The sequence below is a fragment of the Lagenorhynchus albirostris genome, chromosome 14 (genome assembly GCF_949774975.1).
Source record: "Lagenorhynchus albirostris chromosome 14, mLagAlb1.1, whole genome shotgun sequence".
Classification (NCBI taxonomy): Eukaryota; Metazoa; Chordata; class Mammalia; order Artiodactyla; family Delphinidae; genus Lagenorhynchus; species Lagenorhynchus albirostris.
Genome location: NC_083108.1, coordinates 48,216,205 through 48,235,784, shown reverse-complemented (window position 1 = coordinate 48,235,784; position 19,580 = coordinate 48,216,205). Strand labels below are relative to the sequence as shown.

Below are 19,580 nucleotides of genomic sequence, written 5' to 3'. Positions count from 1 at the left end.
TTCAGATCTTCTGCCTACTTTTTAATTGGATTTTTTTTTCTTGCTATTGAGTGGTATGCATTCTTCATATATTTTGGATGTTAGCCCATTATCAGATACATGATTTGCAAATATTTTCTCCTATTCAGCAGGCTGCCTTTTCATTTTGTTGATGGTTTCCTTTACTGTGCAGAAGCTTTTTAGTATGATGTAGTCCCACTTGTTTATATTTGCTTTTGTTCTTTTTGGTGTCAGAGTCAAAAAATCATTGCCAAGACCTATGTTAAGGAGCCTACCGCCTATGTTTTCTTCTAGGAGTTTTATAGTTTTCAGTCATATGTTCAAGTTTGTAATCCATTTTGAGTTAATTTTTGTGTATGGTATGAGAGAGGGGTCCAGTTTCATTCTTTTGTATGTGCCTGTCCAATTTTCCCAAAACCATTTATTGAAGAGACTGTCCTCCTTCTGTTGTATATTCTTGCCTCCTCTGTCGTAAATTAACTGACCCTATTTGCATAGACTTATTTCTGGGCTCTCTATTCTGTTCCATTGATCTATGTGTCTGTTTTTATGCCAATACCATATATTTTAATTACTATAGCTTTGTAATATAGTTTGAAATCAGGGAGCATGATGCCTGCAGCTTTGTTCTTCTTTCTCAAGACTGCTTTGGCTATTTGGGGTCTTTTGTGATTCCATAAAAATTGCAGGATTGTCTATTTGTGTGAAAAACGTCATTGGAATTTTGATAGAGATTGCATTGAATCTGTACGTCGCTTTGGATAGTATGGACATTTTAACAGTATTAATTTTTTCAATCCATGAGCACAGAATTAATTCCATTTACAACTGCATCAAAAAGAATAAAATACCTAGAAATAAATTTAAACAAGGAGGTGAAAGACCTGTATATTGAAAACAACAAGACAGTAATGAAAGAAACTGAAGCTGACACAAATAAATGGAAAGGTATTTCATGGCAATCTTTTTTCTATTGCAAAAGAAGAGAACTTTCAACTTAACCTAATGTCTAAGAAGTACCAATGTGATTGTTATTTCAATATTTCTCAAAGTAAATTCACTTTAAAAGATGGTTAACCAAAATATTATTACCATGATATATAGAAAGCTTGTCTCATAAGAACTGTCATGCAGTGATTAACTCCGTTTTATCTTAAAATAGATCCAAACAAACACCACAGTCAAACATCAAGTTAAACTTTTTACACATACCTAGGCTGATTAACAATGGCTATGGCCATGTTTCTCAAATTCTTTTACATGATGGTAGAAAATTTACACTTCAGAAAAGCAGTTTGTCTCCACCTTTTGAACAACAAGGTCAAGTCTGTGTGCAAGTGTATATACAATGAGTAGGTACACATGAAAAGAGTTAAAGGCGTGATTCTGACTCACTCAAGGAGCTCCAACGTGATGGTTCCTTTGGGTTCTGCTTCTACACTCTTCCCCCAGAACTTCAGTTTGGGATAGATTGAGCCATGAAAGATGAAATCATTGTTTAATCCTTCAGCATGAAATGCACTAATGGGTGGGTGATGGCTGACCTGCTCAGAGATGAGTCTGAAACCAAGGTCATCTCTTAAGATTTAAAAAACAAACAAAAAACGGTAGTGTTATATAATAAACTGTTATCACAGACGTATACATTACTGTCATTTCTGTGAAAAAGCAATGTTAAAGTACTAAGGAAATAGATTTGATGGAGTAAACAATCCTTTGTTATAATCCTGATGGAAGGACAACACATGAGCAATTGCACATATGCAACCCAAACAACTAAAATCAATGTTATTATAAACCTAGCTACTTAAACACATTAAAATAAAGAACACCCACATGAATTTGGGTGATTTTCATGAACTGACAATATTAGCCATGTAAATTTAAAACTTATTCCATTTATATTAAGATTGAAGAATCTAATGTATCTCCTTTACAAACATCTAGGGAATAAATGAGATCAAAATCTGTGGAGGGAAGAGAAAGATTCAGAAAAACTAAAGCCAAATGAATTCCCTAACTGTGTGTAAAGAAGCAAGCTACAGCAGGAAATGCAGCTCTAGATACATTCATTGCCTGTATGCCAACAGTGTAAGTTTATGCTAATATATTTTATATGCTTATTAAAAAAACCCAGAGACTTCCCTGGTGGCACAGTGGTTAAGAATCCACCTGCCGGGGCTTCCCTGGTGGCACAGTGGTTGAGAGTCTGCCTGCGATGCAGGGGACACAGGTTCATGCCCCAGTCCAGAAAGATCCCACATGCCGTGGAGTGGCTGGGCCCGTGAGCGAGCCATGGCCGCTGAGCCTGCGCATCCGGAGCCTGTGCCCCGCAACGGGAGAGGCCACAACAGTGAGAGGCCTGCGTACCGCAAAAAAAAAAAAGAAAAAAAAAAAAGAATCCACCTGCCAAAGCAGGGGACACGGGTTCGAGCCCTGGTCCGGGAAGATCCCACATGCCATGGAGCAACTAAGCCCGTACGCCACAACTACTGAGCCTGCGCTCTAGAGCCCGCAAGCCACAGCTACTGAAGCCTGCGCGCCTAGAGCCCGTGCTCTGCAACAAAGACAAGCCACCCCAATGAGAAGCCCGCACACCACAAGGAAGAGTAGCCCCTCCTCGTCCCAACTAGAGGAAGTCTGTGCTCAGCAACGAGGACTCAATGCAGCCAAAAATTAATTAATTAATTAATTAATTAATTACTTTAAAGAAACAAAAAACCCCCAAAAACTCCTATCATGCTTTATGGTCTACATAAGGAGAAAGGATGATAACTAATCCCATGAGATCAGGAATACTGAAATCCTTGTAATGGTTCATTTTATGTATGTTTTCATATTTTTGACATAATTTCTAAAATAATAAATATCATAGACACAAACAAAATTGTTAACTTTCTTCAGTCATACAAAATGTTGGTAAATGCTCAAAAAATATACATTTTCATTTGAAGAGCTATGTAAATCATGGAGATTCAACTATCCACCTGGAATAGTGTGAAAGATCTTACCGAACTAATTCATAAGTCTCTCCCAGAAGTGGGTTGAAAGGCTTTCCAGTGCGTTCCCACTGAGAAGCAACAGCAGATACAGCAAATGCAGCTACACACTGTGGGACAGAGCATTAGGAGAAGTTAAAAATAGCCTTGCTGCCTCCTCATTCTTTCAGGAACTGAAATTCTGCTGAAAACAGTAATTTACAAAATGATTTTGAGGAGTTTAATTACTTTGTATTTTTAACACGGCTTAATAAGCAAACTAATAAGCAAATGTGGATATTCAGAATGAAAATTACTCTGAGACTTCCTAAAGATCATCCCAACTGTGCTACAAATTCTCTCAAGGACTTTTAAAAAACTCTCAAATCCTAAATCACTCTTAATTCCTTTAAAATTTCTAAAAAGTACATCACTTTTAGGATGGGGTGAAAAACTAAACAAATTGGTATCAAGTCCAATGAGGTTGGGAAAAGCTGATTTATATAAATGAAAAGACAGAATGACTCCATTTAGAATGCTATTGCTTTGTTGGAAGGAAAAGAATGTATCTACTATACTCTCCCTGTGTCTAGTCAATCCATATACATCACATGAATGCCTTCTCTTCAGAGGAAAACAAAAAAGTGCAATTCCTTGTTGTCCTTTGTTTTAACCTATAGTAGTATGTGTATATTTATATACACACATAAGCATAAATACACATATTTATCTGTGTATGTATATATCTATTCCTTCTTGGAAACACTGAGAAAGTCTGAAAGAAAGGTTGAATATTTTTACCCTAACACAATGCTACCTTCTAAAACAAAGACTCAGAAACAGCTTACCAACATCCAGGTTTGGTTTTGGACCACGTTCTGCTTCTCTTGCAATTCTCGTTGGTCTTTCCACTACGGTGGCACTCTGACTAGAGGGTGGCGGGGAAGGAACACAGACGACTCTCCAAACATGCTGACTATGTAACGATAACGTTTGCTAGCCTCACACTGGACTTAACATGAATTCTGTGCATATGTGTTTGGGGCAGGGGGAGGGGAGAAGGTGGCAGAGAAGACTTCCTAAGACTCAGACCTTTCCCAGTGCTTGCTTGACACATACCTGCATCCTTTCCACAGGATCAGCAAATGAACTGGCCTTGTGGATGAGGTACGTATGCTCCATATATTCAGTGAGTCGCTGGAGGAAGCTCAAAGGCTCGTTAAATATAACTGGCATGGTGATCTTGGAGAGTTCCTATTTAACAAAAAAAATGGAAACCGTGATGCCCAACATACACAGCAAACTTACATGCTGCTGTCTCTACATAACACGTTCCTGGAAAGGAAGTCACAGAAAACAGCACATTTAATTAGTATCAGTTCCATTTCATAATCTTCCCAGAGCATCTAACCATGTGGAGTATGTTGTTCTAGGCCTTGAAGGAAATACAAAGACTACCCAAACATTCTCCTTGGCTTCGAGGAGCTTGCAATCTACTGGTGAGCAGTGAGATGATGACTATTAATAAGTCTGCCTCAGATCAGAATTAGGAAATGGCATATAAAGGTCATGGGGACACAAAGACCAAAAGTCTTCATAGTGGGCTAAGGAGCAACCACATATACCATTTTTGTGGATAAGTTTTCAAAGGAATTTCAGACTGTTTTTTTTTGTTGTTGTTGTTGTTTTTTATGCGGTACGCGGGCCTCTCGCTGTTGTGGCCTCTCCCGTTGCGGAGCACAGGCTCCGGACGCGCAGGCTCAGCGGCCACGGCTCACGGGCCCAGCCGCTCCGCGGCATGTGGGATCTTCCCGGACCAGGGCACGAACCCATGTCCCCTGCATCGGCAGGCGGACTCCCAACCACTGCGCCACCAGGGAAGCCCCAGACTGTTTCTGACTGACAACATTGAGGTTTTCTGAGAACACTGGTCCATTACACATTGTGAACTGGGGTACTAGAAGGCTATTGTGTATTTCACAGGATAGGTTTTAAATTCTATCTGCTAGAATGACACAATCACAGTAGACTTCCAAAAATAATTTAATGATTGGGTAGGGGTCCTCTGACCTGAATTGCAACCTTTCAACTCTGCTTACCATATCCTGCCAGCAAACAGTCGCACCATGAGAGCTTTAACAAATTCACTAGGGAACAAACTTATCTTGGTTTTCTCTGGAATAGTCTGATGATCTTTCCAACCTTCCACCTACTATTATTTACCTTTCCCGTGAGAATCACATCTTTCATGAAGCCCGCTGACTAAAGTCATGACCCCGTGAACCATCCCAAGGTGCCATCGAGCTTGAATGCCACCTGTCTTGGCTCTGACTTTCCCCCTCTAAACATCCACATTCTTACAGATATGCACAATTAAAAATAAAGTAACCTTCACAAAACTACTATCGGAGTGCATAAAATAAAAGCTCACTCATTAGCATACAATACTGCAGAACGCAGACAGACGTGTAGCAGCTCAATGTAATGAAAAGAAATGGTAGGTTTATTGCTGCCTCACTGGGAAGACAAAGGAGAACGGGAATGTATAAGGAGATGAAGAAAAGAAGGCTTTACTATATACACCCTGAGATCTCAGTAAGTGCAGAAATTCACTGCTGGGGCCAAGTCCAGAAAGCTGGGACTGCCAAGGCTTTTCTTAATTGAGATATCTTAGACTCTCTTTCTTCTACTTAATAATGTCTTCATGAGTTTTTTCTTAAAAAAAAAACAACACAAAAACTAATAGAAGAATATATAATTCTCAGTCATGGAAGTAAAGACATGAAAATGCTCCTCCCCTCAGAGGCAAAGCACCTCCAACAGTTTGGGATACAATGCTGGGTGTTTACACACACGTGTATGTACACACATATATCTTATCGGATTCTTTTAATGCATGGGATCTGCTCTATGTATTGGCTCATCACTTGCCTTTTTATGCTGTTCCTGTGTTCGGAGGTCTTACATACACGTACATTACACCACCGAGTCCATCAAGTTCTTTGTAATCTGCGCAGTGGTAAGATGTCAGAATCAGACTGAGTTCCACTGCAGGCTTTCTCATTTACTAGATGTGTGACTCTGGCCAAGTTAAACTCTGCCAGTTTCCTTATCAATAACATGGCACTAATATAAGTGTATATAACATAATCTACTACAAAGCATTGTTATAAGACTAATATTTGCAAAACACTTAGACCAGTTCTGGGCACATTAGTAAATGCTGTATGTATTTGTTAAGTTTTTTTTAAAAGTCTATCTATAGATATACCATAAACTATTTAATCTTATCCTTTAGAACATGAACAAATATGGTTTTAAAGTAAATTTCTGTAAGTGGGATTTCTGGGTCAAAGGTGTGTGCTCACTGAAAATTTTTACAGTTATTACCAAGCTGAATGCCTTCAACCCTTCAACCCTTTATCAATTTGTACTCCTACCAATGCTTCTGGGAAGTCAGATTTTCTTTTAACATCAAAGGGAGGGGGGCACTACTTCCAATCTGTTCATTCAATCATGGTCATTTTCTTTACACAACTATTTAATTCAAGAATAGTCAAATGTTGTAATGGTGCTGGATAGTTCATGTATAACTCTAGAACGAAGATTAAAAGACATAAGTATTAAAAGTAACTATAACTATGATAATTTGTTAATGGATACACAATGTAAAAAGATGTAAACTGTGACACCAAAAACATAAAATGGCAGGGAGTGTACAAATGTAGAGCTTTTGTATGTGTTTGAAGTTAATTTGTAATCAGCTTAAAACAGACTGTTATAACTATAAGATGTTTTACATAAACCTTATGGTAACTACAAAGCAAAAAAACCTATAGTAGATACACAAAAGATAAAGGAATTTAGGCATACCAACTACAGAAAATCATCAAATTCACAAAGGAAGAAAGGAAGAGGAAAGGAACAAAGGAATTACAAAACAGAAAACAATGAACAGAAGAGCAATAGTGAAACCACATCTATCAGTAATTACTTTGAATGCAAATGGACTAAATTATCCAACCAAAAGACACATAGTGGCTGAATGGGTTAAACAAAAAACAGAAAACACCAAGATCCAGCTATGCTGACTGCAAGAAATTCACTGCAGCTCTAAGGACACACACAGAGAGTGAGAGGATAGAAAAAGACATTCCATGCACATGGAAACAAAAAGAAAGCAGGGGTAGTTATACTTATATTAGACAAAACAGATTTTAAGCCAAAGAATGTAATAAGACACAAAGAAGGTCATTATATAATGTAAAGGGGTCAATTCATGAAGACAATATAACAATTATAAGTATTTATGCACCCCAAATAGGGACACCTAAAAGCAAATATTAACAGATCTTAAAAGAGAAATAGCACTACAAGAAAAGCAGGGGATTTCAATTCTCTACTTTCAACAAGGGATAGATCATCCAGACAGAAAATCTTAGTAAGGAAACAATGGGTTTAAACAACATGTTAGACCAACAGACCTAAGAGACATATACAGAACATTCCATGCAATAAAGGAATACACAATTCTTCTCAAGTGTATATGGAACGCTCTCCAGGATAGACTATATATTAGGCCACAAAACAAGACAATAAATTTAAAAATAGTGAAATCATATCAAACATCTTTTCTAACCACAATGGTATAAAATTAGAAATAAATTACAAAAAGAAAACTGGGAAATATGCGAAAAGTAAACATGCTACTAAACAACCAATAGGTCAAAGAAGAAATCAAAAAATATCTTGAGACAAATGAAAATGGAAATACAACATACAAAACTTACAGGATGCAGCAAAAACAGCTCTAAGAAAGAAGTTCATGGCAATAAACACACTAAGAAACAAGATCTCAAACAGCCTAACTTTACACCTCAAGGAACTAGAAGAAGTCCAAAATTAGTAAAGGAAGGGTAACAAAGATCAGAATGGAAAGAAATGAAACAGAGACTAAAAAGATAAATGCAACTAAGAGCTTTTTTTTTTTAAAAAAAAGAGGGCTTCCCTGGTGGCACAGTGGTTGAGAGTCTGCCTGCCGATGCAGGGGACATGGGTTCGTGCCCCGGTCCAGGAAGATCCCACATGCCGCGGAACGACTAGGCCCGTGAGCCATGGCCGCTGAGCCTACGCATCCAGAGCTTGTGCTCCGCAACAGGAGAGGCCACAACAGTGAGAGGCCCGTGTACCACAAAAAAAAAAAAAAAAAGGTAAAATAGACAAATCTTTAACTATACTCACCAAGAAAAAGAGAGGACTCAAATAAGTAAAATTATAAATGACAGAGAAGATACTACAACTGATGCACAGAGGATCATGAGAATGCTGTGAACAATTATATGCTAACAAATTGGACAATCTAGAAGAAATGGATAAATTCCTAGAAACATACAACCAACCAAAACTGAATCATGAAGAAATAGAAAATCTGAACTGATCAATTCCTAGTAAGGAAACTGAAGCAGTAATCAAACACCTGCCAACAAACAAAAATCCAACACCAGATGTCTTTACTGGTGAATTCTGCCAGACATTTAAAGAAGCATGAATACGGATCCTTCTCAAACTATTCAAAGAAACAGAAGAGGAGGGAACACGTCCAAACTCATTTTACAACGTCAGCATTATCCTGACACCAAAACCAAAGACAAAACCAGACAAAGAAAACAAAATTATAGGCCAATATCCCTGATGAACACAGATGCAAAAGTCAAGAAAATATTAGCAAACTGAACTCAACAATACATTTAAAGGGTCATACACCATGATCAAGTGGGTTTTATTCCAGGTAAGCAGGATGGTTCAATACAAGCCAATCAATAAATGTGATATATGACATTAATAAAACAATGGATAATCTCAATAGATGCAGAAAAAGCATTTGACAAAATTCAACATCCTTTCATGATAATAACTCTCAACAAAGTGGGCATAGAGGAAGCATACCGCAACATAATAAAGGCCATATATGACAAGCCCACAGTTAACATCATACTCAGTGGTGAAAAGCTGAACACTCTTCCTATAAGATCAAAAATAAGACAAGGATGCCCACTCTCACCACATTTATTCAACACAGTACTGAAGTTCTAGCCAGCGTAATCATGCAAGAAAAAGAAATAAAAGGCGTCCAAATCAAGAAGGAAGAAGTAAGATTATCTCTATTTGCAGATGCCATGATATTATATGTAGAAAACCCTAAAGACTCCACCAAAACACAATTAGAACTAATACATGAATTCAGTAAAGGTGCATGGTACAAAATCAACATACAAACATCAGTTGTGTTTCAATTCACCAACAACAAACTATCAGAAAGAAAAATTAAGAAAACAATCCCATTTCCAATATCATCCAAACGAATAAAACAGTTAGGAATAAAATTAACCAAGGAGGTGAAAGAGATATATACTGAAAACTGTAAGACATTAATGAAAGAAACTGCAGAAAACACGAATAAATAGACAGATATTCTGCACTCATGGATTACAAAAGTTGTTAAAAATGTCCAAACTACCCAAAGTGATCTAAAGATTCAATGCAATCCTTATCAAAATTCCAATGGCATTTTTCACAGATATAGAAAAAAACAATCCTGAAATTTGTATGGAACCACAAAAGACCGTGAATAGCCAATGCAATCTTGAGAAAGAAGAACAAAGCAGGAGGTATCATGCTCCCAGATTTCAAACTGTATTACAAAGATATAGTAATCAAAACAGTACAGAATTGGCATAGAAATAGACAGGCAGATGAATGGAATAGAATAGAGAGCCCAGAAATAAATCCATGCATTTATGGTCAATTAATTTTTGCTAAAGGAGCTGAGAATATACAATGGAAACAATCTAAGTGTCTGTCAGTGGATGAATGGATCAAGAAAATGTGTGTGTTTGTGTGTGTGTGTGTGCATGCATATATCTATGTGTGTATATATATACACTCACACACATATACACACACACACACACACAGTATTACCCTTACAAAAGAAGGCCATTTGTGACAACATGGATGAACCTGGAGGGCCTTATGCTAAGTGAAATAAACCAGACAGACAAACACTGCATGGTATGGTATCACACATATGCGAACCTTAAAAAAAAAAAGAACCAATAAAAACACAGTAGAAAGTCGTTGCCAGGGGCTTCAGGGTGGGGAAAATAGGGAGAAGTTGGTAACAGGGTATACACTTTCAGTTATAAGATGAATAAGGTCTGAGGATCTACTGTATAACATGGTGACATGACTACAACTGATAACACTGTTTTGTATAAATGAAATTTGCTAAGTGAGTAGAACTTGAATGTTCTCACCAAGAAAGGATACATATGTGAGGTGCTGGATGTGTTAATTAACTTGATGGGGGGAATCCTTTCACAATGTATACATATATCCAATCATCTTGATGTAGAATTTAAATATTTGTCAATTATAGCTCAAAAAAAAATCCACCAAGATTGTCTCTCTAAAGCAACTTGGCTGTACAGAATATGCATACAGAAATAAAACTGTTTCAAAATAGCTTTTTAAAAAATTTTTATTTAGCACCTACTAGGTGCCAGGCACTGTTTTAGACACTGGATTAAAAGTCTTATTATAGCCAATTCTGACCTGGAATGCCCTACTCTCTTCACTTAACTCTTGCATCTCCTCCCCGCTAGGATTTCAGGAGAGTTCAAGTCTCTCCTCCTCGACTATTCCAGTACTCATTGATTTCTCGCCTCTTCCAGCTCCTGGAGCACCAGAATCTGTATCGCACGATGCAGCATCTGATCACAGATTATACAGCCTGCTGCTATGTCAGGGGTACTAACCAGCTTATCTTGCTAACTACACAGTAATACAATTCCTGAGGTGAAGGATAATACCTTATACTCCGCCTGCATCCTCATCACCTCAGGGAGAGCAGAGCACATTGCAGGCACCCCTGCCCTATGTGCTCCTGTATGTTTCCACTGCCCCCTGAGTCTACTCCTATTTGGGCATTTACCACAGTGCACTAGACTCTCCTGGCTCTTTCACTGGAATACAAACTCCCTGAAGTCAGAACCCTCTTGTTTAATGATGCACATAGTTCACAAAGCAAAATGAGTAAAAAAGTACGTTACAAAGCAACATGTTCAAAAATAGTTTAATTTTGTAAAATACATGTTTTATAGACAAATATTAGAAGGTAGTAGCACCAAAAAGTTAACAGTGGTTGACTCTAGGAGTTGGTAGTCCAGGTAATCTAACACTTTCAGCCTGGCAAAAGGAAGGGATGGGGAAGCTGACAACCTTGCACCGCAGAAGGTGGACCGCCTTACGACATACAGGCTGATGTTATGCTCATCATAAAACAGACAAGAGAAAAGCACGATGGAGAAAGAGAACAACAAAATATACCCAGGTTAGTCCAGTCCTGGGTTCCAGAGACAGTAGAGCGTTGTGGTTAAAGGAATGCCTTCGGAACAGAAGGCACAACGGTGGCTGCCAGGGCTGGGGGGTAGGGAGGTGGGAAGTTGTTGTTTAAGGGGTGCAGTACGTCAGTTCCACGAGATGAAAAGAGTTACATGGGTGGTAACGGCAGCATAATGTGAACGTACAAACGCCACTGAACTGCACGCTTGAAAATGGTTAAAATGGTAAATACTGTGTTCTGTGCTTTACCACAATTGAAAAATAAAAGAATGGGCTCTGAGAGCACACGCCCCTTGCCACCTGATGCTTGCATCACTATGAGTCCCTCACCTCTCCGCCCAATGGGGGCTTAATTATGTACCTCACAGGGCCTGTCAGGATTAATTAGTTCACACAAAGCACTCAGAACAGTGTCAGGCATACGTTAAGTGAGCAAGAAATGTTAGCTATGATCATTACTATTAATAGTACATTCAAGATTGCCAAGTCCTCCAAGGCCGTGTAGAGTCAAGGCGGCTTTGAAAGGTGGGATACCTCATCCTGTCGCCTGGGCAGCGAGCTGCAGAGAAGCCACTCAGATGGCAGCGTGGCTTGAGTTCCAACCTTAATAGGTGAAGAAGTGAGGGAAGGACACCTGTTCCCCCCGGAGCCCCAGTCAGAAGCCATCGCGTACTCCCCGCTGCTGAGGCTCTCGCTGCTGGCTGACTGTCCCGTCCAATCGCGAAGATGACAGGGGTTCACCAGGGTGGCGACATGAGCCCTGGCCCGTGACAGTATGTGACGTAAATGATGCCATTTCTGGCTCTGCTCTCGTTTTCTACATTTCGCTTTGTCACGCACAACAGCAGGGTGAGATTTATTTTAAAGGGATTTAAAGGATTTATTCGTTAAAGGAATGAAGAACTTTACCTAAGTTTGATTCTGAGCTTTTTTTCCCTAAAAAATACTAGACTATTATACACTCACTGAGGGAATAAGAGACACGCTGGGGGGGTGACAAGGCGTTTGGCGCGTCTGTCATTACAGCGGCTCAGATGGGAATCCAGGCCTAGGGACTTAATCTTTCAACTCTATAGCGACACTGTATACATCACCATACCCTCACATAATCTCCCTGAGAAAATATGTGAGCAAGAATGGGACAGTCACGTTGTCTACTAGCCATTGGCTGCTCACCACCAGTTGGCCAGACTTCATGTGAGTCAGCAAGTCAATGAAATAGTGGTTTGTCGACTCTGGAAACCAAGGTACAGAGGACACGGTTTTATCACCCATTCAATGGGCAGACTATTTTTTAATCATTTGAAAAGCTCCCAAAATTCTGAAAGGGTCTTTAAATCCAATTTTATAATCTAGAATAATGTAAACATCTTCCTGCTTCTTTTAGTAACTCAGAATGTAAGCATTCAAGGAAATGAAAAGGCACATTTGTGGCCCAGGTAACAGACACAGAGTGGAAGGGACAGAATAAGGCCAGAGGGAACACAGATGGCCATAAAAACCACCGTAACTGCACAGAAGAGTCTAACATGCTATTTAAAATACAGCAGTGGACTTGCAATTTTTTGCCTTTATTAGTCTGTACAATTATTCCTATTTTAATTGTTAAAATCTACAGTTCCCTGGATACGTAATGAAAAAACTCGGTGATACAAACTATATTTCATTCCCTCTCGGAAATTCACAGAGACCCTGTTTTTACTTACAATACAATGAAGTTTGGTATTGGATTTGTTAGATACTGTATACAACTAATTAGCACTGCATACATTCCAATAATAGGAAAAGCAACAGTGCATATTATGAAGGTCAAGTTTCAGGAAGAAACATGAGCTAGAATACTTTTATCACTGAGAGCTTCAGTCAGCTGGAAAAATTAAATATTTATGCCAGGCAATCCTACCTTGTGACCCAGCTAAAAGCAAAGTTTAAATGTAGCCATACAAATTAATAGCAACTAATGATGAAACTGAAAAAATTCTTAATTGCAGTTGCTCATCAGCCGACCAACGGACAAGAATAAGAAGGGAGAAGGCTGCTTTGTCACTTACGCACTATACAAACCAACAAGGCCAAGTCTGATCCCAACTGAAGTGGAAGATAACTTATGTGTCTAACGCCGAGCACCGTAATGCCCAACTGTGCAAATATTTAAGACCCGGGTTACAGAGAGCAGCTCAGCTTAGGTCTTAAGCTAAGTCTGCCGGTGGGTAGGGTCCTCACACAGGTGTGAGACCCAAGCACTAAGTGGGCTTCTAGGCTCGTCACTGATGGGCAGGCGCTGGCAGCAGCCTTGGCTCTGTGCCTTGGATGTGCCTTCTGTGACACCAGCTTGGCACTGGATCCTCCCTCCACGACATCCCCAAAGATGTAAAACTTTACCCTTCTTACATGTAAGGGCCTTGGAGGGCCACAGGTCTCTTTCCCATCTTGGGCTACTCAGTCCCCATCTCCACAAGACGTCTATCATCTATTAGTTTACCATCACATGAGAGGTTCTTGCCATCTGAACACACTGATCATGCCCAAAGCAGTCACACCAAGACCTTGCAAGTCAGCCCTCGGGGACCACTCTGGTCGAGCCGTCTGAACAAGCCTGCTGCTCTGACGCCTTTTGCTGTTGGTTACACCACTGTTCCTTGGCTCTCACAGACCAGCCCCAGAGAACACAACAGCCAGAAACAAAGGAACTATGCCCAGGAAAGGGGTGTCTGCATGTGAACTGAATGAACCACACTGTGGGCAACTGGGTGAAACCAGTGGTCAAAACAGGGAGAAAAAGACAAGAAAAGCTTTGAGGGAAAAGATAAACAGATATTCCTTTCCTCTTCTTCCTGTCTCATAGCTGAATCTTTTCAGAGTTGGGAGGCCGTGTGAGTCCTCTTGATGGACAACTGCTAGGTGGGAATGTGGCAGGACGACTAAGGCGCTGGCTGGACGCTTGGACCAGGTCCGTGGTCTCCACACTGTAGTCACGCAGGGTGACTGTGAGCAGCTATGGATGCTTTAGGGGAACTGATCTGCAGGTGCTCACCCTCCATACGCACTCCTGCCTAAGAACTGACAGGCCAAGAACACACCTGCGTCGGACGTCACACTGTGGCTCTTTTCCCACATCTTCTTTTAAAATCGCCCTTCTTTTACCTGGGGTGTGGGGGAGACACCCCTTACACCATCCTGAATTCTAGTATAGCACTCTTGCTCTGATGTGTAAAAACCTTCAGGGCACCGAGTGAAGGGAGGTTTAGAAATACAGTACCGGTACAAGGAAGCCTCTTAAATCAAGGCCCTGTTGCTCTGCAGGATGGCTCCCCGACTTCCCTGTTTTCGTTAAGGCAAAGACCTGACATCAGAAGCTCTTCCAGTCACTTCTCCCCTGTTGGGATATTCTGATTTCAGATCATTATAGAGTGAGGCGGTAGAGATGACAAATTTTGTTTAACTACTTTGCTTCTTCTGCCTCCTGTCTCTTAAGTCAGTATTTATAATGTACCAGTTTGGACAAAGCTCCAAATCTTATCTAGAGCTGTATCTGGCTTATATTTAGAATTCAAGAATGGGACAGTTGTCACAGTGACATATACCAACGTGTTTATCTGAACCCCAAAATAACATCATGAGCCGACCCGGGATGCGTCTGGTTCTGAGGTCACGCGGCAGACATTCTGCATCAAGGGAATGCGATGAATCTGAGGTTTTGGGGGAGAACACTTAAACTGCATGGTAAGATAAAAAGCATTTCATGAAAAAAGATTATACTGGCAAGGTGTGCTTCAGGGAAAATATTTCAGTTTTCCCAACCCCTTCTCAATATTGCAAGGTATATCTGAGTGAGAGGACACAGTTACAGAAACCGAAGGTGAGAGCCCTGGCAAAGCTTCTCCACTCCATTTCCCAGAGACCCAGATGCCCATGACTCCAAGGGAAGGTAACAAGACCTCCTGCAACCTGGAGTTTTCCAATGTTGTTTCCAATAACACTGAAGGAAGTCCTATTGAGTTGTCAATTTATGGATCATAAAAAATTATTTTTGATGGATAATATATTACCATCTGATTTTTGACATATAGTCAAGAAAAGGTCAAAGAACTGAATGACATTGCTAGATACTAAAAAAACCACAGAACTCCTACTCCCATCTGTCTATTAATATGAGCAAGGCTTCCTAATCCTTGAATCTATTAAAAAAAAAAAGAACTGTTACTGAAAATCCTGTCTCATTCTAGCAATGTGTGATATTCATTCTCAGATATCTCAGCCAAAGTGAAAAAAATCCTTTTTATGAATAACATTTTAGCTTTTATGTTATACTTTCATAAATTTTGTAACGCTTGTTATTTTGATCACTAATGTAAGAATAACTTAAAACTTTTAGTACTAAAGTCTTATGGCCATAAAATATAAATTTTTAAATTTTAATATGTATTTTTGTGATAGTGAAGTACGATAGGTAATCAAAAAACCTTCAAAGATGAAAAAAATTAGGTTAGGGTAATATTCTGTAGTAAATATGGAATGGAAATAGGAGTTAAAGGAGCAAACTAGAACTATAAAGTTTTCAACTCTTATATTCAAGTCTCTATGGAATTCGGTTGCACTGAATATACCTTTCTGAATGATACAACATTTTCACTTTAATAACTCGGTATTTATAATATAACAGACCTTCTTCACCCTCTTATAATAATCTAACGCTATTCTATGACTCCAAGACATTTAGCAGACGTGGTCTCAGGTGCAGGCGCCTACTCAAATTTTGTGCCTGGATGCCTCGCTTGCCTCACCCTGGTGCTGGCCCTGGTTTCCAAGTCACTAAGTATGGACACCCATGACCTAGCCTCTGGGTGAGTCCTGCTGACAAATCCTAAAGGGATGGGAGAGAAGAGGAGAAAGAAAACAGGGGAAACAGAAGAGAATGGGATTATGAGGCTAGAGTCCTTTACCAAAAGGACAGTGGGAGTAAGGAAGTAAGGAACAAAGAATTCAAACTACTAACCAACATCAAGTATTAATTCTGAGACGGGAATCTGTTTGGTAAATGCTTCAATCACAGAGAGATTTAGGATTTATTCCATTTATGTAAATTATTCATTTCATGTAGTATAACCCAACGTTTGGTAACATAATCCTGTCCAAAACAGACTGGGAGAAAAAAGGGTGTCATTCGTTTTGGAAATCTAAGTCTCTATATTTGTTTTAGAAAAAAGCAAAGTCAAACGTGTATGTATGTGGCAGTGGAGGATGGAGCAAGGTGAGCCCGGCTGCAGAAGGTGCTGCAGGGCACCGAAGCCCAGGATGACAAACGCCTGAAGACACTGACTTTCCTACCTGAGAAAGATGAAGTTATACCTTGACCACACATGGCAGGTAAGCACCTATCATGTGTTCTTAAAAGCCATGTCTTAAGGGATTAATGATACTATGCCATAAAACTGTATCATCATAAATGAGGGGCACTGATTTCTGAAAAAGTTGGCACCAGACCCCAGTTGAGCGTAGAAATGGGAGGTTTCCAGCAGCATGCCCACACTCCCCACTCTGATCTCATATGCTCCTCAAGTCGACAGAGACATCATGAAAAGCTACGGTTCAATATCAGATTTCCTCTGCTACTTTTAAGACTTATTATTACAAAATTAAGAAACTGGGAATGTGAAACTATGGGAAAAACCAGCTGAAGGGTATGTCCATGGCTTCTGTAACTGAGATTTACCCACACAGAAAGGACCTGGAGTGAAGTATTTGGATTATTATTATTTTTTTTTTTGCGGTACGCGGGCCTCTCACTGTTGTGGCCTCTCCCGTTGCGGAGCACAGGCTCCGGACACGCAGGCTCAGCGGCCATGGCTCACGGGCCCAGCCGCTCCACGGCAGGTGGGATCTTCCCGGACCGGGGCACGAACCCGTGTCCCCTGCTTCGGCAGGCGGACTCTCAACCACTGTGCCACCAGGGAAGCCCAGTATTTGGATTATTAAGTGTAACAGAATCATGAAAATGCAATGGAAGGGGGGTTAAAAAATGCCTTCACTTTGAAGTTAACTGTAATAAAATCTATGGATACTAATATTTTCTAATTTTTTACCTATTTTCCTCACGGCTGGGGTTAGCAGGAGGCAGATATAAGAGGGGTCGATACCAAAAATTATTTAAAAATTTTTATTCTGGTGATGTTATTTACATTTCTCTCTCAACATACACTGCACTTTAAATCTCTATTGTGCTCAACACTCACCCCCTTGGACTGATTCCGCTGCCCATGAGAGGGGAGACATGGCGCCCCAAGAACAATAACTTCCAAATGCCAGTTAACTGCCTTTCAATCACATTAATAAATATTAATAATTATTCATCTAGAATGTTAGTCTCTTATAAAACCTCAGCAGGAAATACTTTCCCAAAATATTACTTCCCCTGCAGCTCTTTCTCTGTGATTTATTCAGAGTTCTATAGATATAAGTTTCAAAACATTCCATGGTGCCCTTTCAACCCAAACAGGTCTGCTTTTATTTGCTTTATTTTGTTTATGATTCAGCCTCCTTATTTGCACAAACCGTTCCACACCTAAAAATAAAGGTAAAACCATCCTTCTAGAGAAATAGAGCATCTTTCGAAGTATGACAGGCAGAAGCCAACATAACATTATCTCCCGTCTTTTAAAAGAATGGAGAGTTTCCATTTAGACAGAATGCTTGCTTTAGACATAAACTAGACGATTATCAGTCACTAGCCTGAACAAACTCATGACAATACCACTAAATCCGACACCCAGTGAGACAGGAGATGGTAGGTGACAGACTCAAGCAAGAGAAATACACAAAGCTGTACTTTCCACGACTGCCAAAAAGACTAAACCACATCTGCAGTTTTCATACCCATTCTGTTGACCCAACAGCCTTAGACAAATGTGGTACCAATTCTACAGTAACTGTGGGTTTCATTCACTAGCAGGTTACAAAATCAATTTAGTGAGTTGGAATCAGCATTAATCTAATAGAAAATATCATTTATTGTAAGGATGAGTATTCTTTTGTGGAACTGGTTTTCATTTTAAACACACATGCATAGGTACATATTTACATACTGGATCTCAATGATTAATACGTTTACTAAGGGCTTGAAAAATATGAATCCTGTAGGATATAATTTTTTGTCCTGAAAATTTCAGTTCTTAAGAGACTAATATGTACAGTTATTTTATTTAAGAATATATACATTTGTCTAGATACATTTGGTTTGTCCTGATGAAACTTAATATAATCAAAATGGAATCAGAGCCCAGGTATTCTGATTCTCAAGTGTGATTAACTGTTGATAATAATGTTGAGCATTAAGCTAAACCAGGGTCTGTCCTGGACATTTTATATAAATTATCTTATTTATGTCTCAATACAGCTATAAGGTACAAATTACTCTCCTAACTTTACTCAGGGAAGCAAGGCAACTGGCCTAGGGTCTCACAGACAGGAGGCGGCCAGGCTGGGATAAAGCCCATTATCCAGCTACGGATCCTTCTCTCCATGCAGTAGGAGCAGAAAATATTTGTTTAAAATAAATGTTTCTGGAATTAGCTCCTTGGAAATACATTTAGGAAGGTCTCAGGTGACATTACCCCATGTAGAGAAGAGGGGCATTTAAAAAATGCCAACGTGGGCACACCAGCAGCAAAAGGGCTTCAAGCATCAGAATGAAATGTTTAGAAAGTGACTATACTTCCCAGTACAAGGAAAGTTCCTGGCGTACTCAGGCTGCACATTAAATTGCAAAATTAAGAAACAGAATCTCCAGGCAGACTCTTCAGCAGTTCAGGACTCACATGTTTTAACGTTTTCATCATTCTAGTTGGTCAAAGGTCATGCTAGAAGAATTAAGAGAACTTTACTCAGAATCCGAGACTGACTGTCGTCAGGGTGGTGACGTGGACTACTATCTTAAAGGGAGTCTAAGGATTTATATAATAGTAAATTTTTGCCATCCAGTCGCCCTCCCCCGCAAAATCAGATCCACCTGCACAGATAACTAAGCTGGGACACATTCCAAATATCTAACATACACCACACTTACAAGGTACAAAAACCAGCTCTGTGCACAGAAGCGTAAGTGAAATTATATTCTATACTGTGGGGACTCTGTTCTTTTTGAGCCTTTCTGGGTAACTCCTATAGGGAAATACAAATGTGGAGCCTTTTCTTTTTCTACTT

At 39.6% G+C, this 19,580-nt stretch overlaps 1 protein-coding gene across 1 annotated transcript in view; it reads right to left on the bottom strand.

The window, feature by feature from the left end:
- Positions 1–19,580, bottom strand: part of OSBPL1A (oxysterol binding protein like 1A) — a 208,454-nt gene that overhangs the window by 15,987 nt on the left and 172,887 nt on the right. Inside the window, exons 20-23 of the mRNA XM_060170508.1 lie at positions 11,916–12,141; positions 4,098–4,232; positions 3,012–3,109; positions 1,396–1,578 (exon numbers count right to left, since the gene is read on the bottom strand). Of these exons, the coding sequence (XP_060026491.1) occupies positions 1,396–1,578; positions 3,012–3,109; positions 4,098–4,232; positions 11,916–12,141 (642 nt within the window). The remainder of the gene's footprint in view (positions 1–1,395; positions 1,579–3,011; positions 3,110–4,097; positions 4,233–11,915; positions 12,142–19,580) is intronic.